Here is an 18,117-nt window from a genome sequence, read left to right as displayed (position 1 = left end):
TATTAGTTTATGCTCTAATCTTTATGATTTATTTCCTTCTACTAATTTTTGGCTTTGTCTGTTCTTCCTTCTGTAGATGTTTAAGGTATAAGATTAGGTTGTTTATTTGCATTTTTCTTATTTCCTGAGATAAGACTGTTATTGGTATAAATTTCCCTCTCAGAACTGCTTTTGCTGTGTCCCATAGGTTCGGATTGTTATATCTTCATTGTCATTTGTTTCTATGTATCTTTTAGTTTGCTCTTTGATTTCTTAAATGATCCATTGATTGTTTAGTAGCATATTGTTTAGCTTCCAAGAGTTTGTGTTTTTTGCTGTTTTTTTTTTTCTTGCAGTTTATTTCTAGTCTCATAGCATTGGATAGGAGAAAATGCTTGAAATAATGTCAGTTATTAAAAATTTTTCAAGGCTTGATCTGTGGCCCAAGATGTGGTCTATCCTGTAGAATGTTCTGTGTGCACTTGAAAGTATATTCTGCTGCTTTGGGGTGAAAAGTTCTTTAGATACCAGTTAAGGTTATTTGATCTAGTGTATCATTTAAGGCCTGTATTTCCTTGCTGATTTTCTGGATCATCTGTTCATTGCTCTAAGTGGGGTGTTAAAAGTCCCTCACTATTATTGTGTTACTGTCAATTTCCCCTTTTATTGCTATTAGTAGTTGTCTTATATATTGTGCTGCTCCTATGTTAGGTGCATATATATTTGTAATTGCTATTTATTCTTTTTGTATGGATCCTTTGATCATTATATAACATCCTTCTTTGTCTCTTGTGACTTTTTTAATTTTAAAATATGTTTTGTCTAATATGAATATTGTTATTCCTGCTTTTCTACAGTTTCCATTTGCATGTAATATTTTATTCCATTCCTTCAGTTTAAGTCTGTATGTGTCCTTAGATCTGAAGTGGGTCTCCTGTAGACAGTATATATAGGGTCTTGCTTTTGAATCCATTCAGCTAGTTTTTTTCTTTTAGTTGGAGCATTTGATCTGTTTACATTCAATGTAATTGTGGGTGAGTATGTATTTATTGTCATTTATTGAAAATTTTTTTTTGGATTGCTATTTTGGGTCTTTTTTCTTCCCTTCCTCTTTTTGTTGGCTTTTCTTGTGATTTGTTGACCATGTTTAGTATTATGTTTGGCTTGGTCTTTCTTTTTTATGTGTCTGACTGTCATAGTTATTTGACTAGTGGTTCCTCTTATATTTTAATATATCCATCTATATGTGTGCAGAATTGTTACGTTTTTGTTAATTTGCTTAATTTCGTCTCCTTAATTTCAAATGCATTTTCAGTGTTCTGCATTTGTCCTCTCATCTTCCCGTGCTTGCTAGTTTAGATATCATATTTGTCAATGGGTGATTTCCTACTTTTAAATTATCTTTGCCTTTACTGGTGAGCTTCTTCATTTTTAATATTCTTATTTCTAATTGTGGCTTTTCCTTTTCTGCTTAGAGAATTTCCTTTAGTAGTTGATGTGGAACTGGTTTGGAGGTGTTGAATTATCTTAGCTTTTGCTTGTCCGTGAAGCTTTTGATTTCTCTATCAAATATGAATGAGAGCTTTGCTGGGTAGAGTATTCTTAGTTCTAGTTTCCTCCTCTTCATCACATCAAATATATTTTGCCACTCCCTTCTGGCTTGTAGAATTTCTGCTGAGAGATAAGGTGTTATCCTTATGGGAATTCCCTTGTGTGATTTGCTGCTTCTCCCTTGTGGCTCTTAATATTTTTTATTTGAACTTAGTTTTTGTCAGTTTGATTAGTACGTGTTTTGCTGTATTTCTTCTAGGGTTTATTTTGTATGGAATTCTCTGTGCTTCTTCCACTTGAGTGAGTGTGTCTTGTCCCATATTTGGGAAATTTTCAGTTATAATCTCTTCAAATATTTTCTCTGGCCCTTTTTCTCTCTCTTCCCCTCTGGAACCCCTATGATGTGAATGTTGGTTGGTATTTTTAAAGTTGTCCCAAATGTCTCTTAGAGTCTCCTCACTTTTTTTCATCCTTTTTTCTTTATTCTTTTCTGCAGTGGTGATTTCCACCACTCTGTCTTCCACCTCACTTATTCATTCTTCTGCCTCTGTTAACATGCTGTTGGTTCCTTCTAGATTATTTTTCATTTCAGCTACTATTCACGTTGCTCTTAAGATCCTCTAGCTCTTTGTTAAATATTTCTTTTAAGTTCTCGGTCTGTGTCTCTATTCTTTTTCCAGGATTTTGGATCATCTTTACTATCATTGCTCTGAATTCTTTTTCAGGTAAATTGCCTACGTCCTCATCATTTAGTGTTTTTTTCTTGTGTTTTTGTCTAGTTCATTTGTCTGAAAACTGCTTCTTTGTCGTCTCATAGTGTCTACCTTTCTGTGTTTTTGTTCCCTTGACAGTCTGTATGTAGATGTTGAAGCAAATATCCAGTCCTGGAGTTCTCAGGAGTGGTAGTGGTTTACATGTAGCTCTTTGCTGGGTAGGCTCTAGGGACTGTTCTCTATAGATGTAGGAGCAGGTTCCACTATTCTGCCAGCACTCTCCTTGCTTGGCCACTCTAGGGATTTCTCTCTAAAGCCTCAGGGACTGGGGGCTTCTCCCTATTTCTCGCTCACTGACTCTCTTTGTAGGTACAGGATGTGTATTTCTGGCGGTCCCTCCCCCTCCCTTGCTGCTGGTAGGAGTGCTCTCTGTAGCTTGGAATGTGGGTTAATGGGCCTCCCCTCACTCCCTTGGTGTGGAAAGAGTGCCAATGATGTGAGCTTCACAGGGGCATTGTCAAGGGTCCTGTATCTTGTGCTTTTCGCCAGTTGGGCAGCCCACAGCTCCTTCAGAGAGCTGGCACCAGCAGCCCTCTTACGAAAATGGGCGCTACCACCAGCAGCTTTTCTGGTGCTGCCGTGCTGGTCAGAGCCTCTGCAGATTCTCTGGGTAGAGCCAAAGCACCTGTTTTCCCTGCTCTCTCAGGGATGAGTGTAGCTACTGCTGGCAGCCTTTCTGACACAGGTTGGGCTCCACAAAGATGGGGCCCCCGCATCCTGGCAGGAACCAGGAACTTGTGTTATTCCCCCAGGCAGTTATTCCACCTGCTCCAAGAAGTCTGTTGCCCTAAGGGGGTAGCTGCTACAGCCAAGTGGTTCCCGAGCTGAGGCAGGCAGTGTCCTGCAGCTTGAGAAAGCAGGTGTAGGGAACAAAGCTATAGTGGTGGATCCCTCCCTTTCCTTCCAGCACCCTCAAAGGGCATCTAGTCTCTAAGCCCAACTGGGTTGCCTCTGCTTAGATGCTCTCCATTGTGGTCACCCTATACTCTAGTCCTTCTAGTCTGGTTCCACGTGGCCAACCCTCTTTTTCTTCCCCAGGTAGCTGGCCCCAGTTCCCTCTTTGAATCTGATCTCTAAGGCCAAAATTTTAGTTCCCAACACCTGCTGGGACCCACCTACGGTTGCCCATTGCTTATAGTACTGACTGTTTGTGGAGGTCTCCTTCTTAACTGCTTCAGACCATTTATCTAGAGTTCCTCTTCCATTTTTGGCTGGTCTCATTGCTGGTGTGGGAACTTCCCAGAGTACAGGAACTATTCTTTCCAGTTCCCTTCTGAGAGTGCAGATTCCATCTCATTTCCTTTTGCTTCTTTTTCTCTTGTTGTTCTTCTTTCTTATGTCCTATCTGGTTTTGTAATTTTTTTTTTGTTGTATCATAATCTTGAGGTCTTTTGTCAGTTTTTCACAAATTTTCTTTGCAAATAGTTCCACATATAGTTGTACTTTCAGTATATTTGTGGGAGTAGATGAGCCTTACCTACTGTTACTCCACCAACTTAGACCTCCTTCATGATGAAGGAAGTTTTGAATTTATTTTCCATGGAGATGTTAGAATCAACCTACCTAGCTCCTAAAATATGTTGGTATTTTTTATTAGGACCACATTAAATTGATAAATTTAGTTATAGAGAACTGTTAAGTCTTCAGATCTCACATGTTGTCTTTCCATTTTGGGGTCCTTCAGAAGTTAGTTTTTCTTATAGGTTTTATACATTTATTGATAACTTTTCCTAGGCATCTTGTCTTTCTTGTCATTTTTATAAATGGGTCTTCTATCTACTAAATGAACATTGTTTTTATGTATAAATTTACTTTAGTTTCATATATTTTATATCCTACTGTCTTACTAAATTTCTTTATTGTTTTTAATAGTTCTTAAGTCCATTACTTTGGTTTTTTTCCATGCATACAGTTATACCATTTGCAGATACAAGTAGTTTTATCTCTCTTTCTTAATTTTATATTTGCCTTTTCATGTCTGGCTTACTTTACTTAGCTTGGTGTCCTCCGGGTTTATCCATGCTGCAAATGTTAGGATTTCCTTCCTTCTTTAGGCTGAATTATATTCTATCATATATGTACATTACATTTTCTTTATCCATTCTTCTGTCAGTGGACATTTAAAAAGTGGGCCTTTTGGATGCTCTATGCTTTCACCTTCTTTTCTGGGAAAAAATCACGGATGAAGGCATCTCTCTAGGCTCTGAATTGTGCTGCCTTGGGGGAGCAGTGATGTGGGCAAAGGGAAACTGTTCTTTCCTTCTTCAATGTGTCTGTTCTTGGACTTTTTACTCCATTGTGGTGTGGGGTCTGTCCTTGAACTCTTGGGCCATAAAGATACTCTCACCCTTGGGTGTCAAAATTGTTGTTTCTGTGGGGAGATAAGGGTAAAACTCTCATATTCTGCCATTTTGCTGATGACACTCCACAAGATTAATATTAGTACATTATCTCTACTTGTTTATGGTTTACAGGAGCAAAAACTATAGGAGTGAGAGATTCAAAGAAATGTATTAAAAAAAGGCCAAAATCAGTTAAGTGCTAGCTAAATTAGAAGTGGGAAGGCAGATTTAGGCATGTTTAAATTCAGTGAAAGGAAGTGGAAAGCATTCTCCAGGTTACGGAAACAATGTGCTTAGAAGTATGAGATTAAATAATAGTTCTTTTTGGAGTTCCTGTCATGCCTCAGCAGTTAGCAAACCCGACTAGCATCCATGAGGATGTGAGTTCGATCCCTGGTTAAGGATGCAGCATTGCCATGAGCTCTGGTGTAGGTTGCAGACATGGTTTGTTGCTGTGGCTGTGGTGTAGGCCAGTGGCTACAGCACCGATTGGACCCTCTAGCCTGGGAATGTCCATATGCCGTGGGTATGGCCCTACAAAGACAAAAAAAAAAAATAGTTCTTTGCAAAGAGTATGGAACCCATGGTTATAATAACTGGAGCTGAACCTATGAAGGAGGGAAGGGATACAAGAAACGCTGAAGAAGTAAAACAGTAAATCTTAACAACTGATTTGATGAGGCCTGGGTAGGCAGTATTAAGTAAAAAACAGCTATTATTAAGTCCAGCTTATTGGGAGTATGCATAAAGTTTTTGGGAAATTTTTCTCTTCAGAGAACTATCTTGGATGAAGAAGAAGTGTAAACAATACTTAGATATTGGAATGACAGCCAAAGTTGGATGTTAAAAGGCTATTACTTGGAAACAAGTGCTGGAGGGGTTAGGGATAAACAGTATCAGAGAGACAACATAAAGGAGCAGTGGAGAGACAGTGTGATTGTGAAGTGCAGTTGAGACTGAGGGGGGGCATTTCAAATTGAGAATTGATACAAAGCCTTTTTAAAATACTTGGAATGTTTGTTTTGGCTGGGACTCTAAAGATGGCAGAATACCTTAGCGATTGAGGATATGGCTCTGGATTCGGACTACCCAAGTTTATGTCTTTCAGAAGCTCTTATTGGGAGTTCCCATTGTGGCGCAGTAGTTAATGAATCCGATTAGGAACCATGAGGTTGCGGGTTTGATCCCTGCCCTTGCTCAGTGGGTGAAGGATCCGGCGTTGCTGTGAGCTGTGGCGTAGGCTGGCAGCTACAGCTCTGATTGGACCCCTAGCCTGGGAACCTCCATATGCCGCAGGAACGGCCCAAGAAATGGCAAAAAGACAAAAAAAAAAAAAAAAAGAAGCTCTTATTAATTGTGCTGCCCTGAGAAAGTTTCTTGTACTTCCCTTTTGGTTTTTGATTTGTTTAGTGGGGAAAAATAATGTCTATTTCACTGGATGCACTTCAGAATTAAAGAATAATTTATGTAAGTCTCTGAGAACAGTGCTATTATTATATAGTAGTTTATATGGGTCCTTTCTCAAAACAGAAAAAAATAATGTTAAATTATGGAACAAAATAGAGTAATTCCAATGAGAAAATGGTGGGCTTTTCTACATTAGAGTGAAAACTTCTACATTAAAACTGTTTTTCATTGCCACTCAACAAAAAGCTTTGAATGGAAGTATTTGATCAAAGGCTTTGGTAATAATCCTAGCCAGATCTGACAAGAATAGTAAAGTCATCAAAAACTTGGATCCACTGGATATGTTTTAGAAACCTAGAGTACTTAATCTCATTTAAGACTGTTTTATAAATTTGAAACAATTAAAGACATTAATTAATTTGAAACACGAAGGACAATTAAGTATGGAAAGATTGTACTTCAATTTGCTTCAGACTAGAATTTTATGAACTACAGACAAGTTACTATTATCATATGTGAATTGTTTGTCAAAATGAATTGTAATTGTATTCTTATTTATTTAGCTATCGAGATTATCCAGAGTATATGGGAGCAGCGTTTCCTGGAAAGATGTGTGTTACCAGTTATTCTGCAGGAATTGCTTTGGTATGTAATTATGTAATCTTATTGTTTGAAAAGACACACATTTAAAAGTTATCCACAATTACAACTTACATTTTATACCGTTTACACTTACATTTAGAGATTGCATTTATTTTTATAACATCACTATTAAAAATTTGAAGTATGTAGATGAAAGAGTATTCTGAAGTACAAGTGTTTTATTGTAATTATTTGGGAGTTAAAGTGTTAACAAAAATATCATAAATATAATACATTCCTTAATATATAGAATACAGTAATATGAAATTGGAGAAATAGTCTTGCAAATAAGAGCTTTAAAATTAAAACAATCAACCAAAAAGTATGGTTAAAAATCCTTTAAAATGTTTCAGACTTCTGAAAATAGTATTTAAAAGAAACTTTTATGTGTATTTTAAATATTGTAGCTATTTTATATGTATAAAAATTACTGATACAATTAGACGCATCATTGAAAGATGAAGTAATTCATTGAGCTTTTCCCCCATCTATTTGTCCTTTTTAAAAATAAGTTTAAGTACTATATTTATATTTTTAAATTACAAAGTAATTTATGTTATTCATATTCTTTTATTTTTTTTCAGCTACACCCACAGAATATGGAAGTTCCTGGGCCAATGATTGATACTGAGCTGCAGCTATGACTTAAATGCCACAGCTGCAGCAATGCTGGATCCTTAACTTGCTCTGCCACAGTGGGAACTCCTTATGTTCATTTTTTTAAAGAACCTATAGAAACATACTAGGAAACTCATAATCTGGCATCTTCTCAGAGATGAAGCAATAATCACTTTTGCTCTTATCATTTAGGAAATTACAATGGCTGAAAATAAAGACCAAAAACAAAGGTGTTCAATTAACAGTATAGATTTCCCTCCAATTACTGTTTTCACTATATCCCATAAATTCAGATAAGTTGTGTTCACATTTTCATAATTCAAAAATATGAAGATCTCTTCTTTGACCGGTTGATTATTTAGAATCATACTGTTTATTTTCCACATATTTTGGGGAAATTCCAGCTTTTTGTTTTTATTTTTAGTTTAATTCCATGTTTGAGAACATTTTTAACAATGGTTTATTTATAATTTTATAAATGTTTAAAGGAGTATTCTATAACCCAGAATGCAGCCTGTCTTGTTGAGTGACCTATGTGAGCTTAAAAAGAAGGTATATCTTCCTGTTGAGTGGAGTACTCGATAAATATTAAATAGATCAAATTGGTTAATAGTGAGTTTTATCTCATCTGTATTCCTTCTGATTTTCTACCTGCATAATCTGTGAATTACTCATAGAGAAGTATTGATGTCTACAACTATTTTAGTAGATTTTTAAAATTCCTGTTATCAGTTCTGTGTCTGAAGTTAGCTGATTTACAATATTGTGTTAGTTTCAGGGGTTCAGCATAGTGATTACATATATGTGTGTGTGTGTATATATATTATATCTCCTTAAAGCAATTGTCTGTTGATGGACACTTAGATCGATTCCATGTCTTGGCTATTGTAAGGATGCTGCACTGAACATTGGGGTGCTTGTATCTTTTTGAATTAGAGTTTTTGTTTTTTCCAGGTATATATCCAGGAATGGGATTGCTGGATCATATGGAAACTCTATTTTTAGTTTTCTGAGGAACATCCTTACTGTTTTCAATAGTGGCTGTGCCAATTTACATTCCTATCAACAGTGTAAGGGGTTCCCCTTTCTCCACACCCTCTCCAACATTTACTATTTACTATTTGTATCCAGCATTTACTATCTGTATTTTGAATGATGGCCGTTCTGACCAGTATGAGGTGGTACCTCATTGTAGTTTTGACTTGCATTTCTCTGATAATTAGCAATGTTAAACACCTTTTCATGTGTCTGTTGTCCATCTGTATGTGGTTTTTTTTTTTTTTTTTTTTTTGAGAAATGACTGCTTAGGTTTTCAACTTATCTTTTGATTCTGTTTTTTTCTTGTTGTTGTTATTGGTCATATTAGCTATTTGCATATTTTAAGAAATTAAGCCCTTGTCAGTTTGCATTGTTTGCAAATGTTTTCTCCCAGTCTGAAGATTGTCTTTTCACTTTGTTTATGGCTTCTTTTGCTGTGTAAAAGCTTATAAGTTTGGTTAGGTTCCATTTTTTTAATTTTTGTTTTTATTTCTATTGCCTCGGGAGACTGACTTAAGAAAACATTAGTACAGTTTATTTCAGAGCATGTCTTGCCTATGTTCTCTTCTAGCAGTTTTACGGTATCCTGTCTTTTATTTAAGTCTTTAAACCATTTTGAATTTATCTTTATGGCTTTTTCTTTTCTTTTCTTTTCTTTTTATAGCTGTACCTGCAGCATATAGAAAATTCCAGCTAGGGGTTGAATTGGAGTTGTAGCTCGTGGCCTGTACCACAACCATAGTAACGGTGAATCTGAACTGTATCTGCAAGCTATGCCATGCCAAATCCCCAACCCACTGAGCGAGGCCAGGGATTGAATTTGTATCCTCATGGACACTGTGTCAGGTTCTTGACCTACTGAGCCACAATAGGAACTCTTGTGGCTTTTATTTTAAAGTCTGTTTTGTTTGATATGAGTATTGCTATGTTCATTTTCTTGTCATTTCCATATAAATGAAATATCTTTTCCTATCCCTTCTATATGTGTCTTTTACCCTAATATGGGTCTCTATTAGGCAGCACATTATAGGTTCTTATTTGATTATTTTCTGATCTTCTACTCTGTGTCTTTTGATTGGAGCATTTATTCCATTGAAATATAAAGTAATTATTGAGAGTTATATATTTACTTCCATTTTCAATCTTGTTTGCCAGTTGATTTTTTAATTTTTTCATAATTTGAAATGCTCTGATTTATTGGTATTATTTCTTTTTAAATTAAAATTTAGTAAAAGAATACACACACACACATTCTTTTTATATTATTTTCCATCTTGGTCTATCCCAGGAGATTGGATATAGTCCTATACAGCAGGACTTTATTATTTACCCATTCTAAATGGAATAGTTTGCATCTATTAATCCCAAACTCCCAGTCCATCCCACTGCCTCACTACTGCTTGGTAACCACAAGTCTGTTCTCTACGTCTGTGAGTTTGTTTCCATTTTGTAGATAGATTCATTTATGCCATATTTTAGATTCCATATATAAGTGATATCATATGATTTTTGTCTTTCTGACTTACTTCACTTAATTTGATAATCTCTAGTTGCATCCACGTCACTGCAAATGGCATTATTTTGATCTTTTTTTATGGGTGAGTAGTATCCATCATATACATGTACCACATCTTTTTTTTTTTTTCTTTTTATGGCTGTACCTGTGGCATATGGAAGTTTCCAGGCTATGGGTTGATTTGGAACTACAGCTGCCTACCTACACCACAGCCATAGCAATGCACGATCCTAGCCATGTCTGCAACCTACACCACAGCTCATGGCAACACAGATCCCTGACCCACTAAGCTAGCCCACAACCCATGGATACCAATCATATTTGCTTCTGCTGAGCCATGAGAGGAAGTCCTTTACCACATCTTTTAATCCATTCATTTATTGATGGACATTTAGGATGCTTCCATATCTTAGCTATTGTGAATAGTGCTACTATGAACATAGTGGTGAATGTATCTCTTTGAATTATGGTTTTGTCCAGATACATACACAGGAATGGGATTGTTGGATCATGTGAAAGTTCTGTATTTAGTTTTCTGAGGAACCTCCATACTGTTTTCCATAGTAGTTGTACCACTTTACATTTCAACCAACAGTGTAGGAAGGTTCTGTTTTCTCTACAACTCTCCAGCATTTGTTATTATAGACTTACTAATGACCATTCTGGCCAGTGTGAGGTTGTCCCTCATTGTAGTTTTGATTTGTATTTCTCTAATAATTAGTGATGTTGAGCATCTTTTTATGTGCCTGCTGGCCATCTGTATGTCTTCTTTGGCAAAAATGTCTATTTAGGTCTTCTAACCATTTTTGATTAGATTGTTTTTTGTTGTTGTTGTTGCATTATGTAAGTTGTTTGTATATTTTGGAGATTAAACCCTGTCGGTTGCATCATTTGCAACTATTTTCTCCCATTCTGTGGGTTATCTTTCCTTTTTTTATTTTAAATGGTTTCCTTTGCTGTGCAAAAGCTTGTATGTTTGAGCAGGTCCCATTTGTTTATTTTTGTTTTGTTTCTATTGTAATTTTTCTTTGTCCTTTCATCTTTTTGTTTTTCCTTTTATGGTTTGATGCCTTTCTTTTGTATTATGCTTGAGATCCTTTATTTTTGTTTTTTTTGTGAATCTATTTTATGTTTTTGATTTGTGGTTACCCTGGTTTTCAAGTATGTTATGCTTTAGACTAGTAGTCACATAAGCTCAGACACGCTCTAAAAGATCTACATTTTGTTATTCCCTGTTCCCAAATTTTGTGATGTTGATGACTTATTTTACATCTTTGTATTTATCCTTTTGCTGTTCATTGTAGTTATAATTGCTTTCATAGAATTTTTTTGATGTTTTTAAATCTATGTACTTGCTTATTTCGGTGATCTTCAATTTTTTAATATATTTGCCTTTCCTATTGTGATTTTTCCTTTCCTATAGATCTTGCTTCTTTTCTATTTAGAGAAGACCATTCATTATTTCTTTTAGGATAGATTTAGTATTGCTGTAGTCTTTTAGCTTTTTCTTGTCTGAGAAATCCTTTATCTCTCCTTCTATTCTAAGCAATAATCTTGCTGGGTATAGTATCCTAGGTTTCAGGTTTTTCCCTTTTAGGGCATTTGAAAATATCTTGCAATATATTCTTCTGGTCTGCAAAGTTTCCATAGAGATCAGCTGATAGCCTCACAGGAGTTCCCTTGTAACTGACTCTTTGTTTTCTCTTGCTGCTTCTGTCTTAATCTTTTGCCATTTTAATTATGTTATGTCTTGGTGTAAGTCTGTTTGTATTCATCTTGTTTGAGACCCTCTGTTCTTCCTGTACCTGGGTATTTGTTTCCTTCTTTAGGTTTGGGAATTTTTTAGTTGTAATTTCTTTAAATATATATTTGGTCTTCTTTTCGCTTCTTTTTCTGGGATTTCTTTTATGCATAGATTGGCATTATTTCTATTATCCAATAGATCTCATATGTTGAGTTCTTTTTTTTTTGTCTTTCTGTCTGGTGAATTCCCTTATTCCATCTTCCAGATAATTTACTGGTTCTTCTGCATTATTTAGTTTGCTTTTTATTACCTTTAGCTTGGCTTTTACCTCAGCAATTGCATTGTCTAATTTTTTTTGGCTCCTTTTAATAGTCTAGTTCCTTGTTACAGTAATATGCATTTCTATTGATAATCTTACTTAGTTCCTTCAACATTTGTATTACCTCTTTTTTGAACTCAGGGTCTGGTAGCTTGAAGAGGTTTGTTTCATTGATTTTTTTAAAAGGGAATTTCTCTTGTTCTTTTTATTGTGAGTAGTTCCTCTGCTTTCTCATTTTACTTATATTTCTCTGAATATGAATTTAGGAGAGGCATCTCCTGTGGTCTTGAAGGGCTGTTTTTATGTGGGAATAACCATGTATAGACTGTGTGAGTCAAATATTTTTGTTTCAGGGTTGTTTTTGATATGGATGTTTGCCACATCTTTCCTCAGGGTGTTCTAGCCCTTGTCCTCTTGATAGGGGTGTGCTTGATGATCAGAGCCCACACTGGATGGATGTTGGTTGAAGCCCCATCTTTGTTCGGTGGTTGTCACAGCCCTCTTGGGGGCAGGATGTGCTCCTCAGTTGTTGGAGTAGAAGCTCCCAGATCCATTTATAATCTGTAGTGTGAGGTGGGTGGAACTGGAGTGCTCCCTGCTGTGCATTCTTTGGGTGCTGCTGTGCATTCTTTGAGTGCTGCTGTGCATTCTTCCCCAGGTGCTGTCTGCCAAGACCTGTGACTCAGTGATGCCACCTGCTACCTGGTTGTGTGCCCCCACAAAGTTCACTGCTTCTGGCACCTTGGAATCATCTCTGATGTGGGAGCACCAGTAATCCACTCAGGCATCCCTCTGAGTCTGAGTCCCAGTCCCAAAACCCACTGATGTGAGATATCATAGAAGATGTACCCCCATGACTGCTATGGGAATATGGGTAATTGGCCCAGATTTCAGCTCTTCCTCCCCATTTTCATGCCCCAGAAGTTTGCAAAGCCCTTGGAAGTGGGAACCATACCCTGCTGCAAGCATGCAGACAATGAGGCTGCTCTGGTGTACTCACAACCCTCCCTGTGTGTTGACAATGGGGCACTCTAGTGAACCCATGCTCTATCCTGTGTGTACTCCCAGTTGCATTCCAGCCATACTCCAGGCCCTTCAGGCTGTCTCTGACCACCCAAATTGAGTCCTCTCTCCAGACTCTACACTGAAGCTCAAGTTTTAGAACTCAGCTGCTGTGCACACCAGCAGGCAGGTGGGCAGTGTGATAACATGGCAAGGGCAGTCTGTGCTGGTCCACAGGCCAGCTCCCACACTGTACTCTTGAGTCTCTGAAACTCCCTATTGTCCCAGCAGACCTCCCAGCCAGTGAAGGACTTTCCTAGAATACAGGAACTTCCTCTCTCATAGCTCGCTCCCAGGGGCAGAGGTCCCATCCTGATTCTTCACCCATTTTCCTACTCAACTGTGTAGAGATCTTCCTTCCTTGAGGTCCATTTTGCTACCATGCCAGCATGGTTGTATGAGGTCTTTTGCCGGATTTCAGTAGATTTTCTGTGGGATGTTTCTGTTCCACATGTAGATGTATTTTTGAAATATTTCTAGGAGGAGGTGAGTTCCACATCCCTCTGCTGTGTCATCTTGATCTCTTCCCCCTCAACAGCATTTTTAAACTTTATACTTTTACCTCTCTTCCCCTCAGGTTATTATTATTATTTTAATTATTTATGTTATAGTTATATATATATGTATTTTTTTATTTTTTTAAATTGTGTATCGTATATCACATATTGTAGCTATGGTGATTTTTTTTTTAGGGCCACACCTGTGGCATATGGAGGTTCTCAGGCTAGGGGTTGAATTAGAGCTGTAGCTGCTGTCCTATGCCAAGCCACAGCAACGCTGGATCTGAGCTATGTCTGCACACCACAGTTCATGGCAACACCAGATCCTTAACCCACTGAGTGAGGCCAGGGATCAATCAAACCTTCGTCCTCATGGATGCTAGTCAGATTTGTTTCCAATGAGCCATAACGGGAAGTCCTAGCTATGGTAATTTTTAATTTTTTTTAACTTTTAAACTATAGTGAATTATGCACTATTACAAAATCTAACTGTGACAATATATTTACCATTAGCAGTGATTTTACAGTACTTTCTTTTTCTTTTTTTTTTTTTTTTTGTGGGAGGGTGTTGGCTGTGCCTATGGCATGTGGAACTTCCCAGGCCAGAGATTGAACCTGCACCACAGCAGTGACCCAAGGCACAGAAATAACAATGGCCAGATCCTTAACCTGCTAGGCTACCAGGGGACTCCTATTTCTCATGTTTTAATGGTGTTAATTAGAATTATTTTACTTTCACGCAAAGAACTCCCTTTAGCATTTCTTGTAAGTCAGGTCGAGTAGTGATGAATTCTCTCAGCTTTTGTTTGGGAATCATGACTTCTTCATTTTTGAAGTATGCAGTTTTGCTAGGCATAGAACTCTTGGTTGCTAGTTTTTTCTTTTAATATTTTGAATATATAATCCCATTGTCTCTTCATCTGTAAATATTTCTGTTGAGAAATATGCTGATAATCTTATGGGACTGCCCTTGTATATAACTTGTTTTTTTCCTCTCTTCTTTCAAAATTCTTTGTCTTTGACTTTTAACAGTTCTGGTGTAGCCTTATTCAGGTTCAACCTGTTTGGGGTCCTTTGTGCCTCATATATTTGGTTGTCCATTTTTCTCCCAGTTTTTTAAAGTATTCATCTATTATGACTTTAAATATACTTTCCGTCCCATTCTTTTTTTTTTCTCCATTGGAATTACCATCATATGGATATTGGTGTTTGTGTGTATTTGTGTTTGTGTGTGTCCCATAATCCTATATGCTTTTCTTCTCTTTCATTCTTTTTTATTTTTGCTTCTCTGACTGGATAATTTTAAATGTTCTTGCCTTCTAGATCACTAATACTTTTTTTTTTTTTTTGCTATTTCTTGGGCTGTTCCCGCGGCATATGGAGGTTCCCAGGCTAGGGGTCAAATCGGAGCTGTGGCCACTGGCCTGCGCCAGAGCCACAGCAACGCAGGATCCGAGCCGTGTCTGCAACCTACACCACAGCTCACAGCAATGTCGGATCGTTAACCCACTGAGCAAGCGCAGGGACCGAACCCGCAACCTCATGGTTCCTAGTCGGATTCGTTAACCACTACGCAACGACGGGAACTCCTAGATCACTAATTCTTAAGTCTGCATGGTCAAGTCTGATGTGGAAGCTCTCTATTAAATTCTTCAGTCATTGTATTTTTCAGCTCTAGGATATCTGTACATTTGAATAATTTGTCTCTTCTTCCAGACTTTCCAGCTTCACTTTGGCAGAGATAATTCTTTACAAGTCAACTCAATTTGGAAATGTCTTTAAGCAGGCAGGGTCTATTTTCTGGGTGAGGCTATTACCATCCCCTGAGGTCAGGGGTAGGGGTACCACTAGCTATTAAGTGTTGGGTAGGACTGCTGACAAGATTCCCTGTCCAAGTGAGGCAGTAGGAAATGCTCTGTGCTTACCTGGATTCACTGGGCTGACTTCCTAGATGATCAGGACAGGGAACTTTACTCAGCAGTAGCTAGGGGATGAATTAACTTCCTTTCCCTGGTAGAGAAGCAGAATGGTCCACAAGACCTGCATGGATTATTGTTTGGGGACACAAGTTAGGCAGACTGTGCACTTAATTCCTTGGCCAGATGAGCCACTGTGTTTTGCTCTAAAGATACCATAGGCTGTGCTCTCTGTTCAAGTGCCACTTTAAACAGGGTTGTTGCATGGGCTGCACAGCTTCCTGTGTGTTCTGGTAAGATCCCTTTGTTGGTCTTTCTGAAGGCTGCATTTAGCCCTGGTCAGGGCTATGAATTAGTTTCCTTACCTAAGTGGAGTGGGAGAACCAGCTTAGGTCTTTGTGGTTTTAACCCAAACCAACCCTCACTCCACGTTTCCTTACAAACAGTGCCATGGGATTTGCTCTGTGAACAATCACCTCTGCCTGCCATACTCTTTCAAGTGCTGCTGCACTATGCAGCTGTTCTGACCAGGCTTCTGGTCAGGGGGAGCTAGGAGCTACAGTAGATTTGGTGAAAGTGGATGGCAGACCAGGTTCCAAGGCTGGTAAGGCTTTTTGTTTGAGGACTCAAATTAGTCAGATTTGCATTGACTTCCCTAGTCAGACTGTTCCACTTTCTTGGCTCTGTTCATGAGCAAAGTTGCTAGCTGGGACCACTCCTTGGGTGCTACAGGTGGGAACTTGGTCTGACAAGATTCAAGAACTGGTGCTGCAAGCCTCTGCTGCCTTCTCTGTCATGATCAGATTCCCAGTGGTCAAATCCCATTCATCATCTGTGAGCCTCTTGAGGCAAGACCAGAGTGGGGGCTCCCAGAGGTGACCCACAATTCTGGGGAGCTGGATTCCACTCTGGGATCTCTTTTCCTACTTGAGGGACCATAGGCTCTAGGAAGACCTCTCAATGTTATGATGCACTGGCCTTGGGGAGGGGCAGTCCAGTCAATTTACAGCTGCTCCTCCTAATCTTCTAGTGAGATCTTTGGTTTCTGGTGGTGCAGGGGCAACTTCAGCCTCACCTCCATGGTATAGGATTCTCTAAGTGGTTTCTTGTCCATGAATAGTTGCAGGTTGTTTTTGTGAGGTGGAGCGAAGTTGGAAAGACCTGTTGCCATCTTCATGATATTACTCCTGTTGCAATTTAATTTTTATTATGTACCTGGAGACAGTGAGGAACGGTGAGACAAATGTCCCAGGTATTGTCATGAAAAGTGACATTTTGAAAAATATAGGAGTTATTTCACTGTTTAAAGGGAGGCTTACTCTACTCGCAAGGGAAGTCCAGGGATATTTATCCATATCATTCTAATTATTCCCAGCCCCAAGTTTTAGATTCTGACTCCTTCCCAATCAAATCTGGTAGGTTTGTGAATTAAATTGGTGCTATAACCTTGCAGCACTTATAATTAGGCTCTTAGCTTAGGCCTCAGCCATATCAATCCAGCAACCGCAGATGAGGAAGAGTCACTACAGTGCTGCTGCAGAGGCTGTCTGATTGCCTGTGCCTATTCTTGGTTGCTCATTTACAGTTTTTCCTTTCTATTTTTCGTAAAGTACTTCCTCTAGCATTGCCACAAGAAGCCAATTGACCCCCAAATACTTATCATAGCTTGTCTTTACAGCAGGAAATTGCCTTGATCGTCGTCCTTACAACTTGGCCTCTACCCGTACCTTATCCTATGCCACATTTGACAATAATTTGAGAAATCATGATGTCATTGCATATCATAAATTACCAGTGCCCCATTTCTCCCTAAATTACTTGTGCATTTGTTAAATATGTGACAGCCTAATGATAAGAATGTTTTCTTGAGGATCTGTTTTCTGTGGTTTCTGCTGGTGCTAGTTCCTATGTCATTGGGAGTCTTGGCAAGAAGTAGATAGTATACTTATAAACGAGTAATTTGGTTAGATGGCCACTTTGTGAGCTCAGAGGTAGAGAATCATGTGGACTATCCTAAATGACCATGAGAGCTGTTTTAAGAAATTAGGTAAATTGAAGATCATGGTCCATACAGCCTAAGATGTAATGTAAAAATAGCCCTTTTATATAGTTTTGGCAGTTGAGAATTGTGTAAGACATTCAATTGTTAAATGATGGCAAAGCTAGACATAGTCTCAATATGCATATAGCTCAATAAAATTTCTTAAGAAGAGCTTCAGCTCTTACTTGTCCAAGGAACTGTATTTCCATATCCTTAAGTATTTAACAAAACAATAATTTTCCATAATTAGAAAAATATTATTGTTTACCACCCTTGAGTGAATTGTATTTTATTTGAAATATCTTTGTTGTTAATGTAGTATCCCAGGGAGATAACTTTGGAGGCATTTTCAATTATTGTCACCCAGATGCTGGGACTCAGTCTGGGAATATCATATGATGACCCAAAGAAATGCCAATGTTCAGGAGCCATCTGCATAATGAATCCAAAAGCTCTGTAAGTTCTTAAAAAATAAGATTTATTTTTTGGTTATATTTATTTTGTTTTAAATAATGCAACTGAAATTTTTCAGTATTTGCTTATAGCCCAGCCCTAATGAACTATATAAATGGACCAAGTACTATAAAATAGAAATATGAAATTTTAAGCATAAGAGGGTATGGAGGGAGATTACCATTAAGAACATCAAAGATAATAAATCCTATATTC

General features: G+C 37.8%; 1 protein-coding gene across 1 annotated transcript in view; it reads left to right on the top strand.

Moving 5' to 3' along the window:
• The window catches only part of ADAM32 (ADAM metallopeptidase domain 32), a 125,061-nt gene that overhangs the window by 40,748 nt on the left and 66,196 nt on the right, over window positions 1–18,117 (top strand). Inside the window, exons 10-11 of the mRNA XM_047770237.1 lie at window positions 6,616–6,697; window positions 17,768–17,904. Of these exons, the coding sequence (XP_047626193.1) occupies window positions 6,616–6,697; window positions 17,768–17,904 (219 nt within the window). The remainder of the gene's footprint in view (window positions 1–6,615; window positions 6,698–17,767; window positions 17,905–18,117) is intronic.

This window comes from Phacochoerus africanus, chromosome 3 (genome assembly GCF_016906955.1).
Source record: "Phacochoerus africanus isolate WHEZ1 chromosome 3, ROS_Pafr_v1, whole genome shotgun sequence".
Lineage (NCBI taxonomy): Eukaryota > Metazoa > Chordata > Mammalia > Artiodactyla > Suidae > Phacochoerus > Phacochoerus africanus.
This window is presented reverse-complemented; position numbering and strand designations above follow the sequence as displayed.